The sequence below is a fragment of the Lagopus muta genome, chromosome 17 (genome assembly GCF_023343835.1).
Source record: "Lagopus muta isolate bLagMut1 chromosome 17, bLagMut1 primary, whole genome shotgun sequence".
Taxonomy (NCBI): Eukaryota; Metazoa; Chordata; class Aves; order Galliformes; family Phasianidae; genus Lagopus; species Lagopus muta.
The window spans coordinates 7,608,381-7,633,878 of NC_064449.1; the positions used below are offsets into that span (position 1 = coordinate 7,608,381).

The 25,498-nt window shown below is 41.1% G+C and overlaps 2 protein-coding genes across 10 annotated transcripts in view; one reads left to right on the plus strand and one right to left on the minus strand.

The window, feature by feature from the left end:
- Nucleotides 1–24,613, minus strand: MPHOSPH9 (M-phase phosphoprotein 9). 7 transcript variants are annotated; one of them, XM_048964059.1, is made up of 25 exons: nucleotides 24,508–24,600; nucleotides 23,157–23,212; nucleotides 22,237–22,369; nucleotides 21,391–21,541; nucleotides 20,346–20,435; nucleotides 17,648–18,165; nucleotides 16,568–16,691; nucleotides 14,611–14,701; nucleotides 13,633–13,739; nucleotides 13,104–13,229; nucleotides 11,887–12,323; nucleotides 11,064–11,222; nucleotides 9,919–10,006; nucleotides 9,262–9,477; nucleotides 8,353–8,400; nucleotides 7,911–7,975; nucleotides 7,333–7,434; nucleotides 6,152–6,289; nucleotides 5,496–5,671; nucleotides 4,569–4,733; nucleotides 4,117–4,237; nucleotides 3,209–3,312; nucleotides 2,168–2,379; nucleotides 1,613–1,681; nucleotides 1–914 (listed from the first exon to the last, which is right to left on the minus strand). In XM_048964059.1, the coding sequence occupies exons 3-25, from the start codon at nucleotides 22,341–22,343 to the stop codon at nucleotides 813–815; spliced, it is 3,516 nt and encodes a 1,171-aa protein (XP_048820016.1). In that variant the 5' UTR covers nucleotides 22,344–22,369; nucleotides 23,157–23,212; nucleotides 24,508–24,600; the 3' UTR covers nucleotides 1–812. The 7 variants fall into 7 exon arrangements, with proteins under 7 accessions (XP_048820016.1, XP_048820013.1, XP_048820012.1 ...); XM_048964056.1 differs by having other exon boundaries at nucleotides 23,130–23,212; XM_048964055.1 differs by lacking the exon at nucleotides 23,157–23,212 and having other exon boundaries at nucleotides 24,508–24,613.
- Nucleotides 24,611–25,498, plus strand: part of MTRFR (mitochondrial translation release factor in rescue) — a 2,662-nt gene continuing 1,774 nt past the window's right edge. Inside the window, exons 1-2 of one of the 3 annotated variants that reach the window (XM_048964092.1) lie at nucleotides 24,611–24,725; nucleotides 25,068–25,463. In XM_048964092.1, the coding sequence (XP_048820049.1) occupies nucleotides 25,203–25,463 (261 nt within the window). In that variant the 5' untranslated portion in view covers nucleotides 24,611–24,725; nucleotides 25,068–25,202. Of the gene's footprint in view, nucleotides 24,726–24,840; nucleotides 25,464–25,498 lie in introns of those variants that run through there. The other 2 variants (XM_048964091.1, XM_048964090.1) reach the window with 2 other exon arrangements.

A 25,498-nucleotide genomic window follows, 5' to 3' on the forward strand; every position in this document is an offset into this window, starting at 1 on the left:
TAATTAAACATTTATTTAATATCAAAATACAAACTAAAATATCAATGTCGAACAGTAACTCAACAGTATGCCAACGAGCAAATCTATATTTTTCACCACAAAAAATGCACGTCTTGCTCACAATGACAGCTCAGATTTCACTTGGAAGTGTGTGCTCTGAACTCTGGCGTGGCACAAAACCCACCCTGATGTTAAAGCAGCAACTTGAGCGAGCTGCTGTCCTGCAGTGCCAGCTGCAGCTGAGCTCGCTGCTGGGAAAGCTGGCTGCTGTCAGCTGCACGAATCCTGGCCTAATGGCATCAAAGCACTGCTGCTGCTTGTAGTTTGGTCACCGTGACAAACACCCACCAGATGTAAATGGAAAGGATTTGCTACATAACAGTAGTTGTCTAACATCACCAACTCATGTCATGTTTTATATTAAAAGACTTCCTATTAGCCAGTATTTACAACGTGCCACAGACATTTATAAAATGGTGACGAAAACGAGTGCAAAACGCAATCACTCTCAGAAAACAAGCTGCCTTTTAGTTTCTTATTATAAATTATCACTATTTAAAAATAATATTTCTAAAAATATTACAATACAGGATAAACATTGCTTTCTCAAGTGTAACAAAAATATGTTTAAAATATAGGTGGCTGTTTGAAGTACAAAATATTGCTGAGTGTAAAGGGTAACGTGGTTGTAAAACTACTATTGGGGGTTTATAAAAATACAAAACATTTGCATTTACCAAGTGCATCATTATATATTAGTGCAAAAAAAAAAAATAAAAATAAAAAGCATATTGGAATTCAAGAGGGAATTGTCAGAGGTTTGCAGAGGTACGTAGAACATGGAATCTTTTCAGGGTCATGCGTATCCAGCCCAGATCTCTGTTAATCCTTTCCAAGCGATCTTCCAGGGCTTCCTAAAAAGAAACAGTTCACAAAAAAGGGGAAAAAAAAGATTTAATAACAGACAACAAAATCCAATGATCCAGTCAGCTGGTATCCATCCCAATGCACTGCCTTACCCAAAACCAAGAGCCAGACCTGCAGACTTCTCTGATTATTTTTGTGGGTGCATTTGTGGGCTGTTGGCTTTTTTTTTTTCCAGCATGGGTTTTCAAGACTCAGATCAACAAACGTATGAATATATATAAATATTTTATATATATAACATATATAATATATATATATTAAATTAATAAATAAAATATAAATTAATAAAAATATAAATTAATATAATATTAATATAAATATAATTATATATATTATCATATATATATATACATATATATATATATATATATATACACACTTTTTTTCCCCCCTGAATCACTAGAAATCATCTAAACTTACACACCTTACAAAGTGATGCACACTCTCTATGATTACACTGAGGTAGTGTTAAAAGATTACAGGAAATCTATGAAGTCCAGAGCCTACTTTTCATGTAGGCTCAAACTTCAGCCATGTTCACAAAGGAACAACACTCAGTGTTGTGGTAGAATACTTGCAGTCACTGTATTTATACCCATTTCAAAACCTAAACTTTCACCTAAGCTACGTAGCCTCAGATTCCAGAGAAGCAGCTGAAGAGAGCAGTTGGTAGAAGCTTTTTCACCTGATTTAATCTTGCTTGCAAGGTCATTCTCCCGCCAGAAGAAGGTATTCGACTCAAAGCAGCCTCAATCTAGTAACAGAAAATACTTCAGCTGTAAGTGACAGTTTCAAGTGCCAATAAACCTTCCTAACTGATCTTACAGAGCAAGAGGTGAGGGGCAAACAGATACATGCTCAACGTTGTTCTTAAACACTAACTTCTGTTACCATGATATTATGCCACACAAACACCAAATTAATATGTATGAGCAGCCGCTCTCACAGATCATTTTGAAGAGAACAGAAATAACTGTTGAATGAGTTCAAACTTCTTAGTTTGTCCGTTTAAATTTACTCCAACCTTTCCAACCACAGTGTGCTCATGTTACAGGGATTCTCCTTTAACAACATTAGGGACAGGAATGGCTCTAGTTTCAGAGGTAGAACAGGAATGGTAATGCCACATTCCTATGTTAACACTGGAAATCAGATGTGAACTTCAGCCACGCGCTGTGCCGGTGTACAGCCACACCATGCACCTCTCATACAGTAACTTTAAAATAAACATTATTTTTGCCTGTTGCTTTTCTTGAGTCAGGTCATCGAAAAGCCTCTCTGTTTCAGCCAGAGTCTGAGTCCTTGGTGTGTATGGGAAGTCCCCCTCACAAGGTGACAGCGTTGGCTCATAGTTCTGTGCCCTGCTCCTCTCATCCCAAGCTGCTGCTTTCTTCATTCTGGTACTGACAGATTCAGCACAAGAGCTGGGTCTGACACCTGAGCCTTGCCTTCCTATCAAAAAACAACATTGCTTTTATTTGTTTTGTAATTGCCTATTCAGTTGTTACTAAAGACAGCAAAAGAAACAAGCAAAGCAGCACTATATGAACTGAGGACAGTGAGCAGCAAAGCCTCGTTAGCTTCCCATGAGCACATCTCCCAGCAGAATGCAGAATGCATTCCCCACTCCAATGGGTCATCTTTCAAGCCATCTTTTTAACACAGCACACTTTTTGGACAACAGCCTCGTGCAGTGTGCTCATTAAGAATGACTTCCACTGGTACAACGTTTCTAAATACCACCTTGTAGGCTAGTTGTCATGAAAACACTAGCCTAAATAAATACATTAATAAAAGCAAAAGCAGAACATTGTGACAAGAATGACAGAAGTGAGAAAGATTTGGTTCAATCACTGTGGAAAAAAAATCTCAAACAACTGGCTTTATTATATTTACTCTTTCTATTGCTAAACGTTGCATTACAGATAGGAATTTTATTAGTTTGAGCATGCACATCTTAATATAGGCCCCTGTGAGCTATGCACTGTATAACTGAGTTAAACACAGGAGAATATATTGCCCTTCTTTCTCAATTCAATTATTTTTGTTTCCCTATTGTGTCTGTGCACACACACAAATGAAAATAAAATGTATGAATAGTATTTCTCAATTTACAATAATAAGACAAGATACAGATGATTTTCAGAAATTGGACTCCACAGAACAATGTGCCAGCTTTCTGAATTACAGTACAAACTGTTTCATCTGGGAGATTAAAAGTACATTTTATAAACTTAAAATTACAAGGGACAGTTTTCCCTTCCTTTGAGGGATTGATTACCTTCTGTGTCATCGAGTGAAAGAAACTGGAGCCTTTTTCTTGGATTACTATGCTGTAAAGTAGATGCAGGACCACTTTCCAGGTCATCTAGAAGTATATCAAATCTACAGAACAAGCAGCACACAACAATTAATTGCCCGAAATAATTTATCAGGTTTATCATAGTATTCCCTATCTTTTCCTGTTTTTGGCTAAATAAGTTACTTACAGAACAATTTCTACCCCACAGGAATTCCAGGTCTTCTGAACAGTGCTACTGGCACCACCCCCTGCTCTACTCCTGTTTGTACATTCTTGTCACTTTCTCCTGGAAGAGGCCAAGCCACTCCTCCCAACCACACTGAGAAACCCACACAGCTGCCCTCAAGAACCAAAGTGGTGCCACACATTTCTTCTTCGTGCAAATCACACACCTTAGTCTTGCAGTTAACTACATTCCCTGAAACTCTGCAAGCCTTGCCAAGCAAAGTTCTCTATAGAAACCATGGTTACCTTGTTCCAGTTACCAGAAAATTAAGCTGGTGCATCTTTTAACGTGTTTACAAATGCCACGACAGGTAGATACTGTTCTCAGCATTGATTTACATTCCCTGATAAGCTGCATGTGAATACAGACTCACTCTACAAAACTGTTCCACTGTTTTTGTCACTGATCAGTGTCACATCAGGATGTATAACAACAAATACATCTCCCCCTAGGAAGCTCTGAATAAAGAGAAATGATTCCAGATTCTTCCTTGCTGTGTTTTAAAAAGTAAAACTTCGCTTTATACATAGAAATCTTCAGGTGCTTCACATTTCCCATGACTTTTTAGGGGACCAAGAAACAGCAGGAGCAGTCTTAAACCTGCATAAACATGCTGCTGCTATTGCAATTGTCAGAACAACTGTATTTGCAAAATCCATACCTTGTCACTGTGTTTTCATTTCTGCTAAGTAAATGGCTAAATCCAGGAGAGAGGTTTTCTTTTGGAGATCGTTTCGGGCTGTATGTCACAGACACTGGAGCCAACATGATCTCTCGCCTTGCTGTGAGAGACAAAGTGTGTTTAAGTACCTGAAATTTCTCCCTTTGCAGTATCTCCCACTTATGTGATCCGATGCTTACATATTTGAAGAATGCTTTCTGAAGTGTCTGCATGCTTATTTGAATTATATGAGAAGTACATCATGACACATAAGTGAGATTTTCATGCTTTCTATGATTTCAGCAGAGCTCCCCCCCCCATATTATCTATTAAATTAAGACAGACATCATACCTCTCACTGTTTTTCTTTTAGTGCAGACTCCCATTATTTACATACCCTTATTGCATTTTCTTTTTGTGCAATGCAAACTAAACTTCAGAAAAGCACTCACTTGGAGTATTTGATTTCCTGTTTGATGGAGGAAGAGATGAAGACCTCTGGCCACAAGGGGAGCTGTAGCGTTTGGGTCTCTGTTGGTCTCTGCCTTTCTCTGGGGATCGGTTGGCAACAACAGAAGTCTCCACAAACCCAACAGTTTGACGTCGACTTGATGTTTCTAATTCAGAATGAAAGGGTTATTCTTTGATACAAGATCCCAAAAACATTCTCCCGCACCCAGCTTTCACAACAACCACACCTAAGGCTGCCCTGTGCAAACAAGTTTGTGCTGCTTTGCTGAAGACTCACTTCAGCTCATCATTTCCATGAAGCAGATCGTGTAACTAGCTTATCACTGAGGATGCTCTGCAGAACATAAGGGACAAATGATGGTAAATGGTTGTTTAAATGGACAAACAGTGCAAAGCTGCACAGCAGCACCATTTGGTTAAGAAGGCTGGCATACCTGCCTCAACCAAAACTAAGTGTTTGCAAAAAGAACATTCTCTAGTTACAAGGCTTCCCAAACAAGCATTATTAGAACAGTTCAGTGCAGTTCTACAATACAAACAGCAGCACTCATAATAACATTCTGACACAGCACTACAAGAACAAAACAAAAAAAAGGATTTACATCCAGCCTGAACTTTGTTAAGACTCCATTGACTGCTTATAAATACTGAGATATTCTTAGAAAGAGAACATCAACCTAACAGCAACCACTGCACCCCCTCTTTTTTAAACGAGCCACTTAGCTACATCATTTGGAATTTTCTTAGGAAGACTCCAGAAATCTGTATGCTAAAAAGTATGTATCTTGTTCCATCACTGAAGTCCGAGTGCCTTAATGCTTAGAACAATGAAACCAAGGTAGGTGCAGAGAAAAGCCAGTAAAGACAAGTCTGGGAGTATAAAAATGATTTAAAAAAACCACAATTACTAGTTGGTGTGTCATCTTTTTCTGTCTGTGTACCCCAATCTTTAAAAGCTTTCATTTCTTCAAGTTCTTTAAAGGCTTTTATAATTGGTGCTTCTGACATCTCGCTGTCCTTCTTTTCAACTGTGTTTGGTGAAGAGTCTTCTTGTGAGGAGTCTTTTTCAGGAGGAGAATGATACCTTAAAGAATGAGCAGGGGGAGATATCAAGTTTATCACCTTTATTTCAGCTATCCAAGTGCAAACTGAACAGACCAAAAAAAAAAAACCACCAAAAAGAGAAATTAATTTTGAGTTTATAGCTGCCAAAGCAAGAATTTTAGAGTTGGTCTTAATTTCAGCCAGGAACCTCAGAGGATTGTGTTACAGTGAATCCAAGAATCCTAAGTTTGGTGACCTGACATTCAAACTAAATACATACTGAAAGCTGTTTCTTTAGCACTGGGTTCCTTCATACTAGAAAGAATGTTGTTTAGCTTTTGAGGAATAGCATTTACAACATTGATATGTTGTGTGTATATGTATATAATTTATTTATTTGTTTTTACACCTTTACTTAATGTTTTCAGAATCTGGACATGAGTCTGGTCAATCTGAATAAAATTATGTTTTAGAAGTGTTCAGCCTTACACCACAGTGGAGACTGAAGACACCAGCTCACCTGGAAGGAATATAGGCTTCTTCTAGCCTGTTATCTTTGGGGCTCTCTTGGACTTCCAGGGGCTGGCCAGTGAAGATTGAATACTCTGCTCCTGGTATCAACCACTTTCGCCTGCTGACATCAGGAGCAGCCAACTTGCTGTGGAAGCAATATAATTCCAAATTCTGAATGGATTTGAATTATACATATATATTTATTTTTTAATGAAATAGGAGTATTAATTATTTATTCCAGGTAGACAGAAATAAACATGCAATAAATCTGTAAATAACTACTTTTTTAAATGGTTTCTGAAGTTAAAAAAAAAAAATAATCAGCTTTAAGATCACTAAAATATTAATAAGCAACAAATCAACTTCCAAATACAAACTGGTTCTCATACCCTCCTCCTTGACAAACACGATCTTCCACCTTCTGTTTTTGCTTCCCTCCCCCCTTTCCCTCACTGTAGGGGAATCTCAGTCATAAATACTACAACAGCTCTGAACAGAAATCTGCACTTGTCAGTGACTAATACTGAAGTTACAACAGTCAAAATGCTGCTGTTCAATATATACACATAGCATCTATGAAACACATTACTTTATCATTTTATATTTCACAGCATCAGTGCTGACTGGGACAGACACCCAAGAGGTCATAGCTAAGTACCAAAACCCAAGGGGGCAAAGCTATTCAGGTTTTTAAGACATAGCAGCCTCAAAACAGAAGAGATCAACTTCTGATTTTTGTAACATAAATTCACAATCCAAACTACATCATGCATTTTTAACTGAACTCCCATACTACTCTCAGCAGACCTGTACAAATTATATTTAGAAAAACAAAGTAATAACTGGCCTTTCAAAATCAAAGACAAAGGTACAAAGAAAAACTCTTCTGTCTCATTGGACAATTTGACTTTTTTTTTTTTTAAACAATTTTTGCTGAGCGCTAATCAGCTGAGCAACTGAGACCCAGCAAAGGCATGTAGAAAGACTGGAGACAGTCTCCCAAATCACACATTATCCGTTTATTCTTTTTCAAATCATTTATTGGCACATGAGGTCTCTGGATTTCATCACATGCGTTTAACTCAGTTTAGCCCATGGACTGACATCCTGAACCACGTCTGGCCACAGAACACAAAGAACACTGCAGAGCACGTGACCCATTTTCATCCTATTGGCAAATTCACTTACTTGGCACAAGAGGTTCTTAGACGACTTTCGGTAACGTGACGAAGTTTCAACATGTTCTCATGCTCCACCTGCTTGAGCTGAGCTTCGAGTTTTGAAACTGTCCTAATGCAGAAATAGCAAGGATGCAAAGGAAGAGGATTTAAAAGCCACATTACCTGGAGCTCACTCATTTTTTTATTCAGATATCCTGAGTGGAGCAGAAGAACAAGAATAACTAATTTCTATGTATCCACAGATACATACATAAATATGCATTTGAACTCTAGGCTGACTAAGTTAAGTAACCTAGCTAGAAAGAAGATGACAACTGCAGTAGCAAAAGCTTGAGCAGAAGACTGGCTGGACTAGCTGGGTGACAACAGAGGGGAAGCAACTCCCACTGGAAGAAGCCGAGATTAGGAATCTAGAAAAATAACAAGATTCATGCAGTATGTGCAGAGTAGCAGAAAGCAACATGAAATGCTTCACACCATGCAACTGAAATTGCAAATCTACAGCCTTTACAATTTAAGAGTAAACGTTTGGGCCACAGCCTGTATTGCATGTTTTTAAAGCAGCAGCAACACATTCACACTTACCTTTTCAAATCAGCAATCTGGGTATTTGCATCAAGCAGTCTGTTTTCAGTTGCATTTAATGTATCCTACAAAGTACACAAGTGAAAAAAGGAACAAGTCTGGAAACTATTCGAATGTATACAGAAGAAAAAAAAGTAACTTCAATCTTAAAAGTAATGCACTAAACATGCCTTTCTATTTGAAATAAAGTCCCACTAAATGCCTTTAACTTCACAGCATTTTGCCTGCCCATGACTGGAACATTACACACTTGAAACTCCCTCTTCTTCCCTTTGCAGGGGCTCTGAAGATGCAGTCAGAAGCTTCCAGCAAAATCAAGTGTAGATCATTCTGTTTGATCTTTTCCTAAATACTTAATTCAGATCATTCTATGGCATATTATGACAGACCTTTACCCACTTGCTTGGGTTTTTTTATTTTTAAGTAGCCAGTGCAGACTCACCTTTACCCTTTCGTGTTCTTTTCCAAGGGAATCATATTCTCCTAAAAGCTGCAACAACAACAACAAACCATAAGGAGAGTAAACAGAACCAACATTTTTGTTGGATGCTGTAAAACCATCTGAATTCCTTGTCTAATGCATGCATAAACATTGCAGGGTAGACAGAGTATCTTAATATTATTTGTTACATTCTGGTATCTTCTATTCAGAATAAAGAGCAGGAACTACTAAAATATTTATAATTGTCAAATGAATTATCATTAAAGGAGCTGGTAAACAATGAAGCTGAACAAACCAGCAGAGTTAATCACTGGCTTTGAAGCTGACTTTGTATTTTGAAGTTTTAATTGATAAAAAGAAGTGGTAAAAAGAAAAGTTTGCAGATCAAATATCTTTTCCACTTAATAACCACGTTTCCCAAAACAAACCAATTTAAACATTCCATAAAGTCATTACTAAAGAATCAGAGAAACAATTATTGCAATTCAGACTAAGATTATACATTAAATTAACAGCTTGAGCAAGTTGTGCTGCCTTATGAATTCAGTTATTAGAAAGATAAAAAATAACTTATTCTAAAAGAGATTTCCAATAGTACCTCTAAAATTAAGATAAACTAACAGTACATAAAATACCCAAGAAAGACTACAGCAAACGTTATCACATCAAGTCCATGACTGCTGCTTCAACTGTTTAAAAGTGACTACCAAACCTGATGTTCTGCTCTGATGTTCTACCATCACCTGATGGCTGCCTAGGAAGCAGTCACCCAGGTATTTCTGCTCTCTCAGATGTGCATTCAGACTTGCCAGGCTTACATTCTGAGTAGCTTTACAGAACACCCCCGGCTGTGCTGCATTCATAGGACGCAATCTAATTGCAAACACAGGTGTTTTTTTTTAAACTTACATTTTGAAACATTTTATTTTCTTCTTTTAACCTTGTATTTTTATTATCAGATAATTTGTAAGCTTTTTCAAATGCTTCCTCTAGATCTTTAAGCCTTGACTTTAGCCTACTGATGGTATTATCCTTCTCTTTATTGCTGATGCGCATCTCTTCAATACGTTCTTGCAGCACTTTGGAGGTATTACTAACTCCATAAAAGCGTTCTCTCCAATCTGCCTGAAGAAGAAAAGCCAGATTAATTAAAATGCTTGCCTAGCAGAGTATGATTTCTGAATCTGAAGTCATCTAAATAGAACAAAAGGGTCTACCTGCTGGTGAACTATGCAACATATTGCTCATTTTGTTATGTAGAAAGAACTGAAATGAAGACTATGCTTCCCAAGGAGAGATTATCAGACAGTATGTTACTATTAAACTTCCTTTGGCTTCTGAAAAGGACTGCACGTAGGCAAACATGTCTTGATTCAAGTGAGGAGTATTAAGAAACACAGCTAGGAAAGCCATCCGTGCAACACACTGGCTGATGCGCTATGGAGAAAGGCTGAAAACAAAATATAGGAATATAGAGCAGCCTAACAATGAACAGGTGCATTTCCTTACCCTCTTAGTTAGAAAAGCAACTTGAATTAATACATGTCACCAGGAGCACATACTTACCACTTGCTTTTCTAGCATACTATTCTTATTCTCAAGGGCTTTTATGCGAGCACTCGCTTCATTCAGAGCTGCATCTAACTGGTCACACCTATTTGGAAGATAGATTTCTGTAATCTCAAAGTTTTCAAACAATAAAGCTACATTTTAGGGCTGCCTTTCTTTCCTCAAGCATCCCCACTACTTATAGTGCCCAGCCTGTAAGCTCCTACCACAGAATCCAGCCACTGCCACGAGCACCCAGCACCTCTGCAGAGCAGGGCTGCGGTGCTGCGCCAGGCAAGCAGCCACTGGGCACACGTGCAGAGACTCCAGATGGCTCTGAGCTCCGTAGCCAAAAGCAGCTGAGAGGCACCACTTCCACTTGAGCTAATTGATGATGCTGTGTGATAATTAGTGACTGAAATCATATCACAGGCTTCTTGTAACTCAGTAAATGACTGCTCAGAAGTCACTTTTAATAGATGGGAGCCACTAGTGCTAGAAGACGAGTACAAAGGAGTGCTGGCTACCCACACGCTTTTTCAATTATTCTGAAGGCCATAAATTTTGTGAAGTACTTTAACTGTCTAAATGTCTAACACATATTTTGGCTGGGAATAATGATTTAAAATCACATTGAACTTCTGCAGTAATCACTCAAGCTACAACAAACAGAACATACAGGTGAGGCATGCAGCCTCCACTAGCAATATCAGCTCAAGGAGCACTGCCTGCCAAACTGCCTTTATAAAGCTACCAGTGAATTTCAGACTTTCCCTGTAAGAAAGATGAAGAGGTTGACGTTCACCAGCATGACAGGCAAACACCATTTCACAACACTGATTCTTCCATTACAAATGGCTTAGGACTACCTCAGCCTGCCAGCTTTTGCTAAGCAAAACTTGTCCTGCCTTCAGCAAAAGCCAGGTCCAACAAAGCCTCTGGTCAGAACATCACACTTGCTGCCCTAACAGTAATTTTAAACTAATCTTAAACAGATGCATTAAGTAACACAAAATGTATGCTTAATAGTAAAATATCAGTATCACAGATGCACAAAACATTCAGAACTGAGGGACAACAAATGCTTAAAGACATTCTAAACAAGCATACATGGCTTTTAAGGTAGAAATAACATCCTGAAACAGAGGCAGAAGAAACAGTACCTGTCTGCAAGATTTTGATTGATTTCCTTCAGGTCTTCAGAAGCAGCAGTTTTGTGGCTTGCCTCTAGCTGCTGCTTTAAGCTGTGGATCTCAGCATCATAGTAAGCTCGTAGATCAGCTATGTGTCGAGCATGTTTTTCCCTCAAGTTCTGCCTAATCCTATATTCAAAAGTAAGAACAAAAACAAATTTCCAGCTATCAACACGGCCATGCACTGCCAGCTGTATTCATTCAGACAAACTCAGCACATAAATACATCTTACAGAGCTTTGCCACTGTCAAATTCAAGCAAAGAAACCTTAGTCATCTAAAGCAGTGGCACAGGCAGCTGAGGCTTGCACAGAAGTATTCACATGCATAATACAAAGCTTGAGACTCCCTTCTCTCCCCTTCTACTCTCTAGAAGAACGTGCATAAAATTAAATATGCAAGTCCACAAATACCATAAATACCATACCATAGGAATTTGAAATCTCTACCTAAATTAACTCCCTCATGCAGCCTGAGGAGCAAGCATGTACTTTTACTTTTATATATAAACAGACATAATAAAAACATTAAAACAGAAAATCGTTCTGCTTTTCAGCTAAGGCTGTGACATCTATGGAGCTCAAGTGCCTTAGATGAAACACCAAGGTCTGAAAGGCATTTACAAGAAGTGGTAAATGACTGTTCTGTCTCCAAGCTAACTGCCTGTAATTCAGGGAGAAAGGAAAAGGGATGGGGGGGGGGGGGGGGGGGGGAGGGGTGGCAATGCACAGCTATCTTCTAAGCTTTGAACTCTACTTTTTAAAAAGCAAGACCAAACAAAACAAGAACTTACTTGGACATTATCACAGGGTCTTCAGCAGATGTCACTGAAGGACCAGGGTCTGGTAAACTCCTGTCACCACAGTGAGTAACAGAGGATGGAGTCAGAGTCAGCGTTTCTTCCTCCTCAGTGTTTACTAAAACATCACTGTTAGCATCAGCATATGCCACTGGAAAGGGAGAGCTGGCCTTGTCTTCATTTTGGATTGGATGATTTTTCCAGAAGTCCACGTGCACAGCTCTGCTGCTGGCAGGATGTTTTGGAGAATCATCAAACTGAGACAAACTGCTTGTCTGTGAAAACGAGTCAGTGTCACAATGACTTGAAAATCCAGGATCTGCCATAGAGTCTGGAGAAAAAGGAGCACTCTCTTCAGGAATATTGACAAAACAATGTCCTGGATTCTGTTGACCTGGTTTCATATGCAGGGTTGGGTCCAATGTCAAGATCTAGGAAATAAGTTATAATGCTAAAAAAAAAACACCCCACACGTTTTAACTTCTGTTCTTGCAAATGGAGTTACTCTGAAGGCATTACTCGTCCATGTAATATACTGCAGGAATTACACTGAATATTACTACAATTATTTGATATTGACAAGCAACTGCAGAGGAGATGTGTGACAGCTTAGAACAAGGCACACACACTCAAAAGTTTGCAACTTGTTTCTGAGTTCCCAATAGCAATAAAAGACACATCTAGCATCTGTAGCTGTCCAGAAAACTTCCAAGACTTCAGTTCTAAATATAAAAGAATTAGGATGTCTGTTTGCAGGCTGAAACAACAGCTTTATACAGTTACTAAAATTGCTTCATGGATTACATAGACAAGACAGCCACACATGCAAGCAAAGACTGCAGACTGTATCCTGGAAGTGGGATAGAAATAGATTTCTAAAGAACAGTTCTACAGGCTATGCCTATTCAGTTTTACAGGTAGAAGGAACTTGTCCTGTAGGTAGCAGGAAGAAAACCCTGCTTCTGCAGCTGCAGTTCCACGTGTGCCCTTGCACCATCTTCAAGGTTGTGCTGCAAAGGAGCTTGTTCATCCACAGTGTTCTTAGAGGTTCTTTTCAGCTGGATCACTTCCCAATCTTGTTCATCACACAGCTGCAAAAACTGCTGTTCCAGCATAACACTGGAGGTGGCAGCAGGTGCCAATTAATGGGAAAGAAGCCATAACCTATCTTATCTTCAAACTGAGATGTGAAACACAGATAATAACTTTACCTCTGGTGGGTGACTTGTCTGAGAATGCGGCATAAAATTCATCTCTGGCAGCTGGTTGTTTTCCCTTTGTCTTTTATGGTAAATATCCTTCAGTGATGATGGCTTCATTTCATCAGCAGAAGACAACTTAAACAGGCAAAATTTACACATCAGTCTTTCTGAACACAGTCCTCTATCCCCAGTGAGGTAAGTAACCTTTGGGGGGGTAGAAGCTAACGAAACAGCTCAGAATGGAGACAGGCTCTATCCACAGCACCTAATTTGAGTGTTTTTAATGAGGCAAATATGCCTTTAATATACTAGGCAGTCTCTTTGACCCTTACACCACTTCTTTTCAATGAAAGAAGGTCAGTAAACTCTAAGTGAAGGAAGCTGGGGAAAACAAATAATGAAGGAACAGAATATGAGACAGGGGGAAAACAAAGGGGGCTTCACAGAACACTTCACTTCTGGAGGGCTGATTCCACTGTAGAAGAGAGCAAAGATGACAAACAAATGTAAGACAACTCCTAAAACATGCAAAGTTCACCTGGTCTGGTGATACTTTAGTGGAGAAAACACCAGCGAACTCGCTTCTGAAGTTCTCTGGTAAAGAGTGATACATCTCCTTCACATCTAGTTTCCAGTATGAAAGTCCTGATGAAAAGAATCATTAGGGAAAAAAAAAAAAAAATCACAAATTTCAAACTCACAGATCAGGAATCCCAAAAAACTTTAGTAGGATGTTACCCTGCCAGTTAACAAGAATGATGTACTTGTTATTTGCATCCATTGCTTAATGATTTTATGAAGTATTCATTAGCAGAAGTTAAAAAACTTTCAAACCAAAGCAGAAGCAATATACATGATCAGTGTTATATCACACAGCATCACTAACCCAAGGTATAAATTTGTGAAAATACATGGATATACTCTTAGGTGTTCAAGTTTTATCCTCATTTACCACAAACTGCCATATTTCTAACAGTTCCTACATAGCACTTAAACCTTACACTGCCCAAGGAATAATTCTAGGCAGAAATTTGATGTTACCAACTCTTCTGTTTGGTGCTCAGCCACACTCCACAGTATGCAAAGAGACAAACTACCAGGACTGAGAGATGTGCTTATTCACACAGCTATGGAATCACACCCTTGGCTTGCAGAAATTCTGCTTCTATTATCATGCATTCCTGTGATTGCTAAACAAATGATATTAATATCTTAAAAGGTCATTTTATCTCCCACTACAACTTTAACAGGAGTTATGTTACAAGACCATATTAAATACAAAACTCAGCCTTGGAACACCGAGGAATTTGAAGAAGTGTCCCAAATGTGCCAGCAGCAACACAAAGTTTGAAACAAGACTGAGAGCAGCAGAGTTATCTACACTAAAAGTTATCAGCTTCTCAGTGCTCAGACATTCCTTGGCTCCCTGTAATTATTGGAGGTGTGCTCCAGTGAGAGTTCTAAAAACAAAGAATTCAAGAGAAAAGGAATTTCAAGTACAAGCTATTGACTGTACCTGAGGCTTCAGACACTGCAGAATTCGGGCTTTCAGATGGCTGATTGAGGTAAAAAGCATAAGGTGGCAAAGCAGCATTGGTAGAGTCTGTCTAAAATTAAACAGGAAAAAGAAGTTAATAACAAAAACTGCACAGCAAGGAAAAAAGAAGAAAGGGTATAACCATAAAAAAAGAATGGAAATATCGTTAGATCATTTTAAAAGTGAGACTACATTTAATTATGCATCGTGGCCCTAATCTATACAATTTGTATGCAGGACAATTGCCACCACAAGGAGAACCAAGCTGAGCCATGTAATTAAATAACACTGACATCTTCCAATTCCCATGGCAGAGCACTTGGGAGCATTTCTGAGTTGAAGTGTTACACAAGAACACATCTAAACCTCCCTGCTCCTTAAGAGGCGCACTGAGGAACGGCTCATCAATACAGTGTTACTCTTTCCTCATCCTAAGACTGGAATTGCTTACAGTCAGCTGTTACGACTCCACCTACCACAGATCAGGAAGTAAATATTGCCTATCATCACAGATAGACAAGATAACTACATCCCCCCTAAGATAGTGCATATTCTGCTTCTCTGCGCTCCAAACTTTCTAAGCAATCTCCCCAGACACAGAAGCAATTCTGACAAAGTTGGGAGCAATAGGTGGAAAAAAATTTGCTACAATCCTCCTCAGTAGTCCAAGGAAGAAACATCGTTGCCATTATGTGCTGATACAAGAGCAACTGACTACCCCTACCCCCTTTGAAACACTCATCTCACTTTGCTCTTTTCTACCCTACCCCAGGCTTTTTGTTCCATCACAGCAGCTTATAAGACACACAGCTTGGCAAATTCGAACAGCTCAGAGAACTAAAGTAGGACTGTAACCACTGAGCTAATAAAATTAAGTAGATTAAAAAAAAAGCCTAAAGCTTTTCATCATTTTCCATGAAGTAGATTTTCACCTCAAGGCTATTTTGTCCCTTTTAATGTTTTTATTTAGGTATTCTCCTTTGCCTAAGGAGGGAGAAAGGAAAATGTAAGAATTCAATTGCTTTCCCTTCAAAGGAAAAGAAAGATAGAGGTTTATTCAAGATCTGAGTTTCTGGCACTAATTTCCTCAGGCACCCTCCTGAAGCTAAGAGAAGAAAGGAGACAATCCACAGCAGTAATTAGACTCATGGTTTGAAATATCCCCTCAGAGGAACAGCATGTTTCCACTGACAGTGGAAGCAGACTCAAAAGAGCAAATCTAAACAGCTGCTCTCACCCTTCCTGGATCACCCTCAAAGTGACCACAGGAACGAAAAGAGACCCTGCCTTGAGTAAATGATTCATATTTTCTAGTTCTCCTATTCTCTTATAGGTGGAGTCATTCACAGTTTTGGGAATTATTTCCTTAAAAATAGAGTAAGGAGAAAGGTTTGTGATGATTAATGCCCTCAAAGTAATCTCAGAACTTCACAGTGACATGTATGATGAATGTTTGCACAATTATGCTGTATCCTATCTTTTAAGGTCAGACATGTTTTATGTGGTTAAACCTCTATCCCAAAAATAACCAGGTTTGTGAACATGAGGAAAAAATAGAGAAGAGGCAAAGGGATACAATAAGCTGGAAGTCCTCTCATTTGAGGGGCACCATAAGTTACCACCATCTGAAGATTCAGTTGAGAATGTGACTGCTATCTGTGTAAGGAAACAACGTCTGCCACCAAGACAAGCTGAGACAAAAACAAGGCAAGGAATACAGTAAGCCAAAATGACAACGTTGGTATAGGATGACCCAGTAAGTAAGTTTTGCTCATAAGAACTACAGATGTGAATGGGAACACTGCTCCTCAAATGCTTAAATCTAAGTATGAAAGCATGTAGTGAATCAGAACATACAACTCCAAAAAAAAAAAAAATAATCTGAGTGAACAAGAGTAAGATTTAAAACTAACATTAAATTAAAACAAAGACTTACATTCTCAAGCAGTGATTTCTTTGCCTGCTCGTCTCCTCGCATAGAATTCACTTGTACTTCTTCTGTGTTCAGTCTTTTTGGGTGGTTTTGTTTCAACTTTTGTGCCCACGATGTTAAAGATTTACTGGACAGCAAGCAACACACAAACATACCATAAATACATATTCCCCTCTGTAATGGAGGAATAATCCCCCCAGAAATCAATTTCCATAGAACGGAAGAGAAAATATGCACCTCACTGGCACTGTCACCTATGTTGTACGTTGAGATAACACACCCCCAAACCCAACCCTCTAAAAGCAGCATCAGTTTCACGACATACTACCAAACCAAGTTCATCTTTACCAGCCTCCATTCTTCCAACAGCCAGGAAGTTTTACCTCCACCAAATACCATCAAGGATTCACAGACAACGTGCTGCCTGTGTGAACTCTGGTATTGCCCATGTTTACATGAAGCCACTGTCTTTATACTTCAGCCCAACAGAGATAGTAAGGCACACTGTTAAATTCTGCATAACCAGAGAGTATTTGGACAGTGTTACTGACCACTACTTTGGTTCAGCTACAATCTATTCACCTACTGGACAGTGCAGAACAAACGAACCAAAAATAAATCAACCAAACAGGAAAAGACACACAGTAGGAAAAGTCACACTTTTGGGTGTTGTCTGATACAAAGTACTACTGCAATGCATGCATGTAAACTAGCAGAGAAGTCTGGATACAACAGCAAAATGCCTTGTAAGGTCAGTAATCAGCACCTAAAATTCCAGTGCACAGATAGAACACTATGCAGGCTGCAGCTCAGCTTGTATTTACAGTAAGAAGCAGAGTTTTGTATTTTTCCTCAAGCACAACAAGAGATAAGCACAACACATGCAAATATGCATCACCCAGAAACGTCAAGCTAAAGAAATGCATTTGTCTACTAAGCAGAGGGCTTGGGGGATTTTCGTGCAGATTTTTCTACTAATTCTTCTTACCATCAAGATGCTCCATTCAATTCTTTAGTGTCTCTTAGTTACCAACAATGGGGACTGTATAATAAATCAGCAGATTAGGAAAGTTTACTACTTACCTGTTTTTTTTCCTGCACTGATCTTCATTCACCGTATGTTCCAATTCAGCAGGAAAAGCCCCAGCACGATTCCTTCCTGACGAGCAGTCCCCAATTTGTTTGGATAGAAGTTCTCTGGTACGCTGAATGCTGCCTACAGCTGCATTACTCTGCAATCCTGCTGCATCACCCTGTCCTTGTGCAGTGCTCTCCATGCAGTCTGTGCACTTGATAACATCATTAGATGTGCCAGCATTCAGCTCAGAGGCTGACAGCGTGCCATACCCACTGTTCATGGAAGCATCGTTTGCAAGACATTCCTGATACGGATCAGAGGCACTGGGATGCAGTTCGATTTCATCAGATCTAAGCTGATTGGCAACGCATCCATTTCCTTCAGAGACTTCAGAATGCATCCCCATTTGACTTTCTAGTGACGAGAAGGCATCTGTGGACTTCCCAGGCAAACTCCTGCTCTTGCCAATGCCCCAACTGCTGGTCTGCAATTTCACTAACTGCCTTATTTCATTCTGAATCAGCTAAAGAAAAACAAAAGGGGAAATTCCCATGAGATCGTGCTCTAAGTCACATTTACATTTTGATGCAATTTCAATTCACGTTACTAGTGAGAGAACTGGAGCATTTATTTCAAATAATTCCTGTTTTGCAATGCGCAGACACCTCATGCATGTAGTAGATAGAATGCATACTGTGCATAACAGTAAAGGTGAATGGTAACAACTCCCAATTCCAAGCAGAGAATTACAGTTTCGAGCAGTCATTTCTCAGTGCAAAAAACAGTGCATGCAGGTATTGGCTGCATGCCTTTAGGACACCAGTTATCCACAGCCACCTCAAGAAATCCAAGTTATCTGGGCATATCATGAGAAGTGGATGAAGTCTTAGGTTAAATTTAATTCTAGAAGAATTTATAATTTGGATTTACAATTTTAAAGATTGCAAGGATGCTTTAATGGAAGTATAAACCATTACTCTGTTACACTAATAGGAATAATGTACCTCTGTAAGACTATTTACATAAAACTTGGCTTCAAAATAACTGATTGGTTTGGCATCTGAGAGTGGAGCAAACCTACGAGGAGATCACTTGAAGAGATCTAGCAGGTGATTCAGTGTGCAGTGCCCACACAGTTCTTTCAGTGTATTAGATGGGGGGGAGTGTTGCTTGTTTTACAGCTGTGCAGTGTTATACTGAAACAGCTACATTTCTGTCAAGGGCTACAAAAAGCCTTCGTACCAGTGCCCATGGGGGAGTCCTTTGGCCTGGAAGTTGCCAACATAATAAAAAAGGCTTAGTTTCAGAGAAACTACAGGTAATGCTTGTCTGAATGAAGCTTGGCATGTTTCACAGAGTTGCATTACAATTAATTCAATTTCAGGTCAGTCTTTCAATGAAAAAAGAAAATGAGGGGTGATGTTTCTGCCATAACGGAGGTTTTTGGCAATTTCAGTCACAAGTGCAGCAGCCATTTGAGACTTAATTCTGTGATTTAACTCTGTTGAAAAAGGTTGAGGGGGAGGAAAAAAAAAAAAAAAAAGGGAAGAAACAGAGTTGTTGGGGGAAAAAAAGATGATTCTCTGCTGCCACTCAATGTTTGTCATTAAGGATTATTAATTTTGTCTATTATTCTTATTAGAATGTGTTGAATTTCCTTTTTTTATTAGGTCACCTGCATGGTGGTTCGTTAGGAATAGCTCCCTCTAGTTTATCACACAACTGCAATTAAGTTACGCTCATTGCTCTCTGTATTTAGTGTGGTAATTCACACAGCTGCTAAGTCCCTGCTGATACCAAAACCAAAACTCTTCCAGAGGTATCCTTTCCTATTAATAAAGACAAAAAACAGTACAGCCAACACAACAGATTAGTCAAGACTACCATAAGCAACAGGTGAATCAAACCACTACATTCAGAGGGAAGAAATACAGGCTAAGGAAACACTGGTGGGACAAAACCAACAGAGTGGGAGAGGGAAAAGAAAAAAAGGCAGAAGGGGAAAAACAGAGGAGATAGGATAAAAGGACAGTACCTCTTGTTAACTCACTGCAGGAACTGTTGGTTACTACTAGTGCAGAGGGCGTAAGGGGAGGGAAAAACAGCAACCAAAATGATGAAGACATTAAGCATTTGGTATTTACAGAATACTGTCTCTTATGCATACATACACATTTCTTCTGGCTTCATTGATAATTATGCTTCTGCAAAAAACATGAACCATCATGTGTGTCAATTTTCATTCTCAGTAAGGAGAATGTTGAACTAAAAGGTGAAAGAGGTGCTCAGCTATCACAGCAAGGGCTTTTTCCTATGCTTTATATTGTTTAGATGAGGAAATTATGTTTTCTTACCAGAAGAAAATTGCATTGCCTCAAGATTCCAAACTAAAAACAGCTTGTGCCCAAAAAGTCCAGTTATCATGAGGGCATCCAAAATCGTATGCTTGTGAAGACAGATAAATAAGCCAAGAAATTTCACTGCTGAAATGGTTCCTACCAGTTACAATTTTAATTAGCCACAACTACCTCAAATATTCATCCTGTAAACTGGCAATCCAGACACCCACTTCCACTACCAGCCTGAATTACAGGCCCAGCACACTCATGGGAAGGCTGGGAAGTGCCAGAGGCCATACTGTAGGGAAAGAAAGAAAAAGAAACATTCAGCCTCACCTATCCACATGAATAAATCATTACTTACTTGGATTTGATGGTGGAACTGTTCTTGCTGGGCAGCTATTTGTTCCTGGCATTGTTCCTCTACCAGTCTCAACAGCTGTAGCCACCTTGCCTGTTTAATCACAAAGTAGAACAATTAAAGCACGATCACGTTGCACCTCTCACCTTTCATTCTAAGTGCACAACAGTTTTGCAATATTACAATTCTGTGCTGGACATCATATAAACTTGGCTGTGCCACTATGCACTGGGCTGTGCACCCCACAATACATGCACTTCCCCATTGCCTCAGTCAGAGGAGACAGTAATAACACTACAGAAAGAAGACAGAAGAAGAAGAAGAAGAAGGAAAGTACAGCCCAATTTGTGTAATGCTGAAGTCTAGGACACAGAACACAGACATCTACATTCTTTCCTTGGATCTGTTAAAGAGCACCAAATTAAGCATCTGTCAGAAGACATTTTATTGGACCACAGCCAGAAAGCTCAAAAATTCTGCAAGAACAAGTCCATGGTGTGGAAACTTGATGTTCCCTACGGAGGCTAAAAATAATGATCAAACATAACATAAAGAGGGAAAAACATTTTAAAAGGGCTTGAGCAAATGAGCTGGCTGTACATAAATTACTACCTTTGTGTTGTTCCTAATCTGAAAAACTAATAATCTACACCTGTTTACAAACTGAATGAATAAATGATAGAAGGGAAACAGTGTCATTCATAGAAGAAAAAACATCAACTCATTTCCAGGATCACTTCAGACTTGAGTGTGAAGTGCTGCAGTTTTAAAGGTTTAAAGTTTTAATTAAAAAAAACTTGGAATCCTTATCCTAACACTGAAAAAAACAGAGTACTGTTACTGTAACACACTCATACATAAGAAAAATCACAACAAAATCCACCTGTGTGATCAGTTCACAGCATAATAAGTGGATCTGCCCCATTAAAGAATAAACATTTATGTAATCCCTTACTGCTGCACAATACCACCATTGGATCCACCTTCCAAAATGCAGAGCAGATGCATTGATCCATTTATTTCTTTTTCAATAAGCCTTAACAAGTACCTCACAGTTCTTCACAGTTTCAGAGTCAGCATTCCCGCTGTCCTGGATATCCCGCATGTAGGAGGAGAGCAGCTCAACAGAGGCAGCAACTAAGGAGGACCTGGTATTCCCTGAGTAACCAGAAACTCCACTGGGATTGGCTGAGGGGCTCCTTGTGAAACACGAGGAAAAACTTCAATTATTTACTGTGCCAGCTGTCCAGCATAGCAGCCACGATGATGCTACAGAGCCGTCAAAGAATTACATGCTTAATTTACATCGCAATCCTAATCCAGCTGAAAGATAAAAGCGCTGTGTTCAGAATGAAGACGTTCTTCAAGAAAATGCCAAAATGCAGTGAAACGATGAGTTACAAAGTTCAGCTCCACAGCCTTGTTTTGAGAAGCTGCACCAGTATGCGACCTGCAGTTCTTACAGCAAGTCAAGAAGAATCTCCCCTGATCTGGCAGGTGGGCAGCTACTCTGTATCTGCCCTCCTTATTCAGAGGAAATACCTTGGGCACAGAATGGAAAAACAACTCCCTTTTTCTAAGCCACTGTATTCCACAAATGACTTAATGTTCTACACGGTCTTTACAAAGAATAATCACTTCTAAATTGGCCAAGACTGTTTCCCCACTCCTCCACTCAAGGAGACGCGAGGCAACAGAAGTCAGTAAGTTTTTAAGGATGATTTAAGTCTTCTTTTAATGAGGCTTTTCTCATCAAGCATTTTATCTGCAATTGTAAAAAACCTGAAATATATTGCAGTGCCACCATGGTAACAATGCTAGCAAGCATAGCATCTACACAAAGCAAAAAGATTAAAAATGTTAGGAATTCCTCCATCATTATCTGTATCGTTACCTGTTACAATTCAAGTTGCAAACAGAGCTGTGGGTATTTTTGACATCAGAGTCTGCAGAAGACGAAGAGATCTCTTGCACAGCATTCACCGAGTCATGACTTTCCATATCTTAGATCCAAGTATGATTATACCCTGCAAACATGAATTAAGTATCACTCTCCTGTTAAAAATTATAATAATAATAACATGACTCCGTAGTTTGGTGAAACAGAATTTGATTGAAGAGGCAGTTCTTTCAGTCAAACCACCTCAGGGCACGCAGCATTCCAAGAACTTCTCTCCCTTGCCCCCAGCTATGCTTGCTAACAGTTGCTGTTTAGTCAGTACTGTACTTGCTGTGATTCTCACAAGTCTAGAGGAGATTCCCACCGCATAAGAATGGCCTATAAGGGGGTCTGAACCCAAAACTGCAGGTAGAGCACAGGTGTGGGTTTTGTTGGTTTGTTTCAAAGCTGGGGCTCCACAGTTTTTGAGACTTCTGTAGAGTACAATTAAAAAGTAGGGGCCTATTCTCAGTCCATTAGAATCCAGAGGCTCTATGCCCACCCCAAAAAACAGAATCAGAACTACTGAGCTAGATTGCAGCTGCCCAATTCGAGCATAGATGGTTGTGTACTCAATATCAGGCTCATTTTTAATTTTCCCCCCACACACATTAGCTTGTTTTATTATTACTGCATAACATCAATTCAAAAAGCATTACAACTGCTTGAGATTTTTTTTTTAAACCAATTAAGCACAAACCAAATTCCTACATTGTAAATATATATATAAAAAATACTTGTGCATTGGTCTTGCAGCACTCAGAGCAGCAGTTTACAAGAATGGCAACATTAAGTATGCTCCCAGTTTCGATTTGTTCATCAAGAACAAAAGCATTTGAAATACATACATTAATCAGTTCTTCTACAGTGCTTACTTCAGCATCTGCTGTGCCCTGGTGAATCCATCTCATGCTCTACACTGCAGGAAAACCTTATGATTGTTTGGTAGAACAAAAGGAGGCATTAAGAAACGTCACCCCAGCAGCCTGTGGTCATACAGAGAATAAATCCCCATTGCCTTGCAGCAGCCCAATACCTTCAAAGCACAGCCATTCTTTACAGGGCTTACAAGGACACGCTGCTGACTTTCAGGGATTTAAGCTTCCATTACTTGTAAGTACACCAGCACATCTCACACTGATAAAGTGTAAAAACTCATTTCTACCAGAAGGAAACCGCTAGACAGCTGTCCAATTAATCTCTGTCCTACTGCTAAAGTGAAGCAGCCTGTACTAAAATGATCTGTTGGCAGCTTGCTACTCGAACTCCTCAGAGTACAGCTTAAAATGCAAGACCTGGAAGGAAGTTATCACAGATCCACACGTCCCTTTGACAGAGCTTCCTGGGAGAAATGGAAGTGAGGGCGAAAAAGCTCCTTTCTTCTTTCTGCCAGGGCCAGCAGTGCGAGGACACGAAGGTCATCATGCAGCTGAGGTGGGGGGCCTTCAGACAGCCCGGGCTGTTCCCATGGTGCCCCAGTTACCCCAGCAGACAGGTGGGCCTTAGCTGTGGCACAAACTCGTTTCATAACCTCGTTAGAAGTCCGCCCGCAATGAAACATACATGGAGCTCCAACAGGGCCGAGAGCAGCTCAGCTGTCACCTGCTGTTTCCATAGCGCAGCACAAGCCCTCGTTCTGCCAAACCCCCGCACGGAGAAGCAGGATTAAGTCAGCCGGGAGGTATTTAACTCATCGGCACGGCTCCGGGTGCCGGCACGGCCCCAGGCCCCGCCCTGCTCCCCACGCAGAGCGCCTGCTGCCAGGCCCTCCCCAGGACCCCCGCTTCCCCCTCACAGCGGCCCCTCTCTCTGTCCCCTCAGGGTCCCGCACCCCTTCTCGCCTCCCACTAATTGCCCCTCTGCCTCCAGCGCTGCCCCATTCCCTCTCCTTCCCTCGCCACAGCCCCTCAGGCCCCGATCCCCCCCCGCCCTCACCCGCCGCGATCCCTCCGGCTCCGTCCCCTCACGGCCGACGGCCCCCCATCCCGCCACCGCTCTGCCTCTCTTCAAGCCGAAGCCCCGCCTCCGCGCTGCCATTGGCTACTGCCCCTTGCGTTCCGGGATGTTGACGGCGGCGCCGACCCTGATTGGCCGGAAGCGCTGCCACTCTGCAAGGAAAGGGCGGCGCGGTACGGGTGGCCCCGCGGCGCTGAGGTACGGCCAAGCGCTGCAGCACTGCCGGACTCTCGCCTCACCAGCTGACCTCGGGACTCATCCGGTGCCTACCCGCATTGCCGGGAGATTGCCGAGAGCCCTCCGGGAGCGGCTTTGCTCAGCGACCTTTCAGCGATAAACAAGCGCGGCTCCCTCCTCCTCCCCGACGATTGGCGGCCCACTTTCGAACGCGGTGAGGCGGGGGGGGCGCTGCGGCGAGGAGACCGCACGCTGATTGGATACCTTGTGCGCGCTCCAGGGCGCGCCTTTCACTTGGATTGGCTGAGAGGGTAAGGACGCATGTCGCCGCCAGGGGATTGGCTATTGCGACTACGCGCCGGACGGTTCCCAGAGCCTGATTGGTAAAGAATGTGGGGGGCATGCATAAGGACTCCGTGCGCAGCGATTGGTTGTGGTGATTGCCAATTAGCGGGGTGGCATCCCCGCCTCCAAGTGCCGCGCATGTGCAGATGTGACGGAAAGTGCGCGTAGGGCCGTGTGCGCAGGGAAACGCGCATGCGCAGTATGGCGCTCGGCCCGGGGCCCTGAGGTAAGCGGCGGGGCTGCGTGGGGGTTCGTGCTGCCGCCTCCGCTCGGGTCGATGCGGGACAGCGCCTCTGGTTCTCTTGCAGCTGCAGCCTCAGCGACGGAAGAAAAAAATCACCTTCTAGTGCCACCAAGCAGACACGCTTACTTGCAGATGTAAGCTTCCGCGTTGGTTTCCCCATCTGTGCTTTAACTTCCATCGCAGAGAAGCTCCTTTCTGTATGAGCGTTCCGAACTCGTTCGCCTTCGCGTTCGTTCTGGCGGCACGCAGCGCAGCCCTATGGAGGACGCAGCGGCTGTCCCTGAGCCGGGGGCCCTCGCCGTGGGCAGCCGGGAAGAGGAGCTCCTTGCAGCTGGTGCCGCTCACCGAGGCGGAGCTGAAGGAGCAGTTTGTGAGGGGCGATGGCCCAGGAGGGCAGGCCACTAACAAGACCAGCAACTGTGTTGTCCTGAAGCACGTTCCGTCAGGGATTGTGGTGAAGGTAATTGTGTTTTCTTTCATTACGGCGAGGGCTGC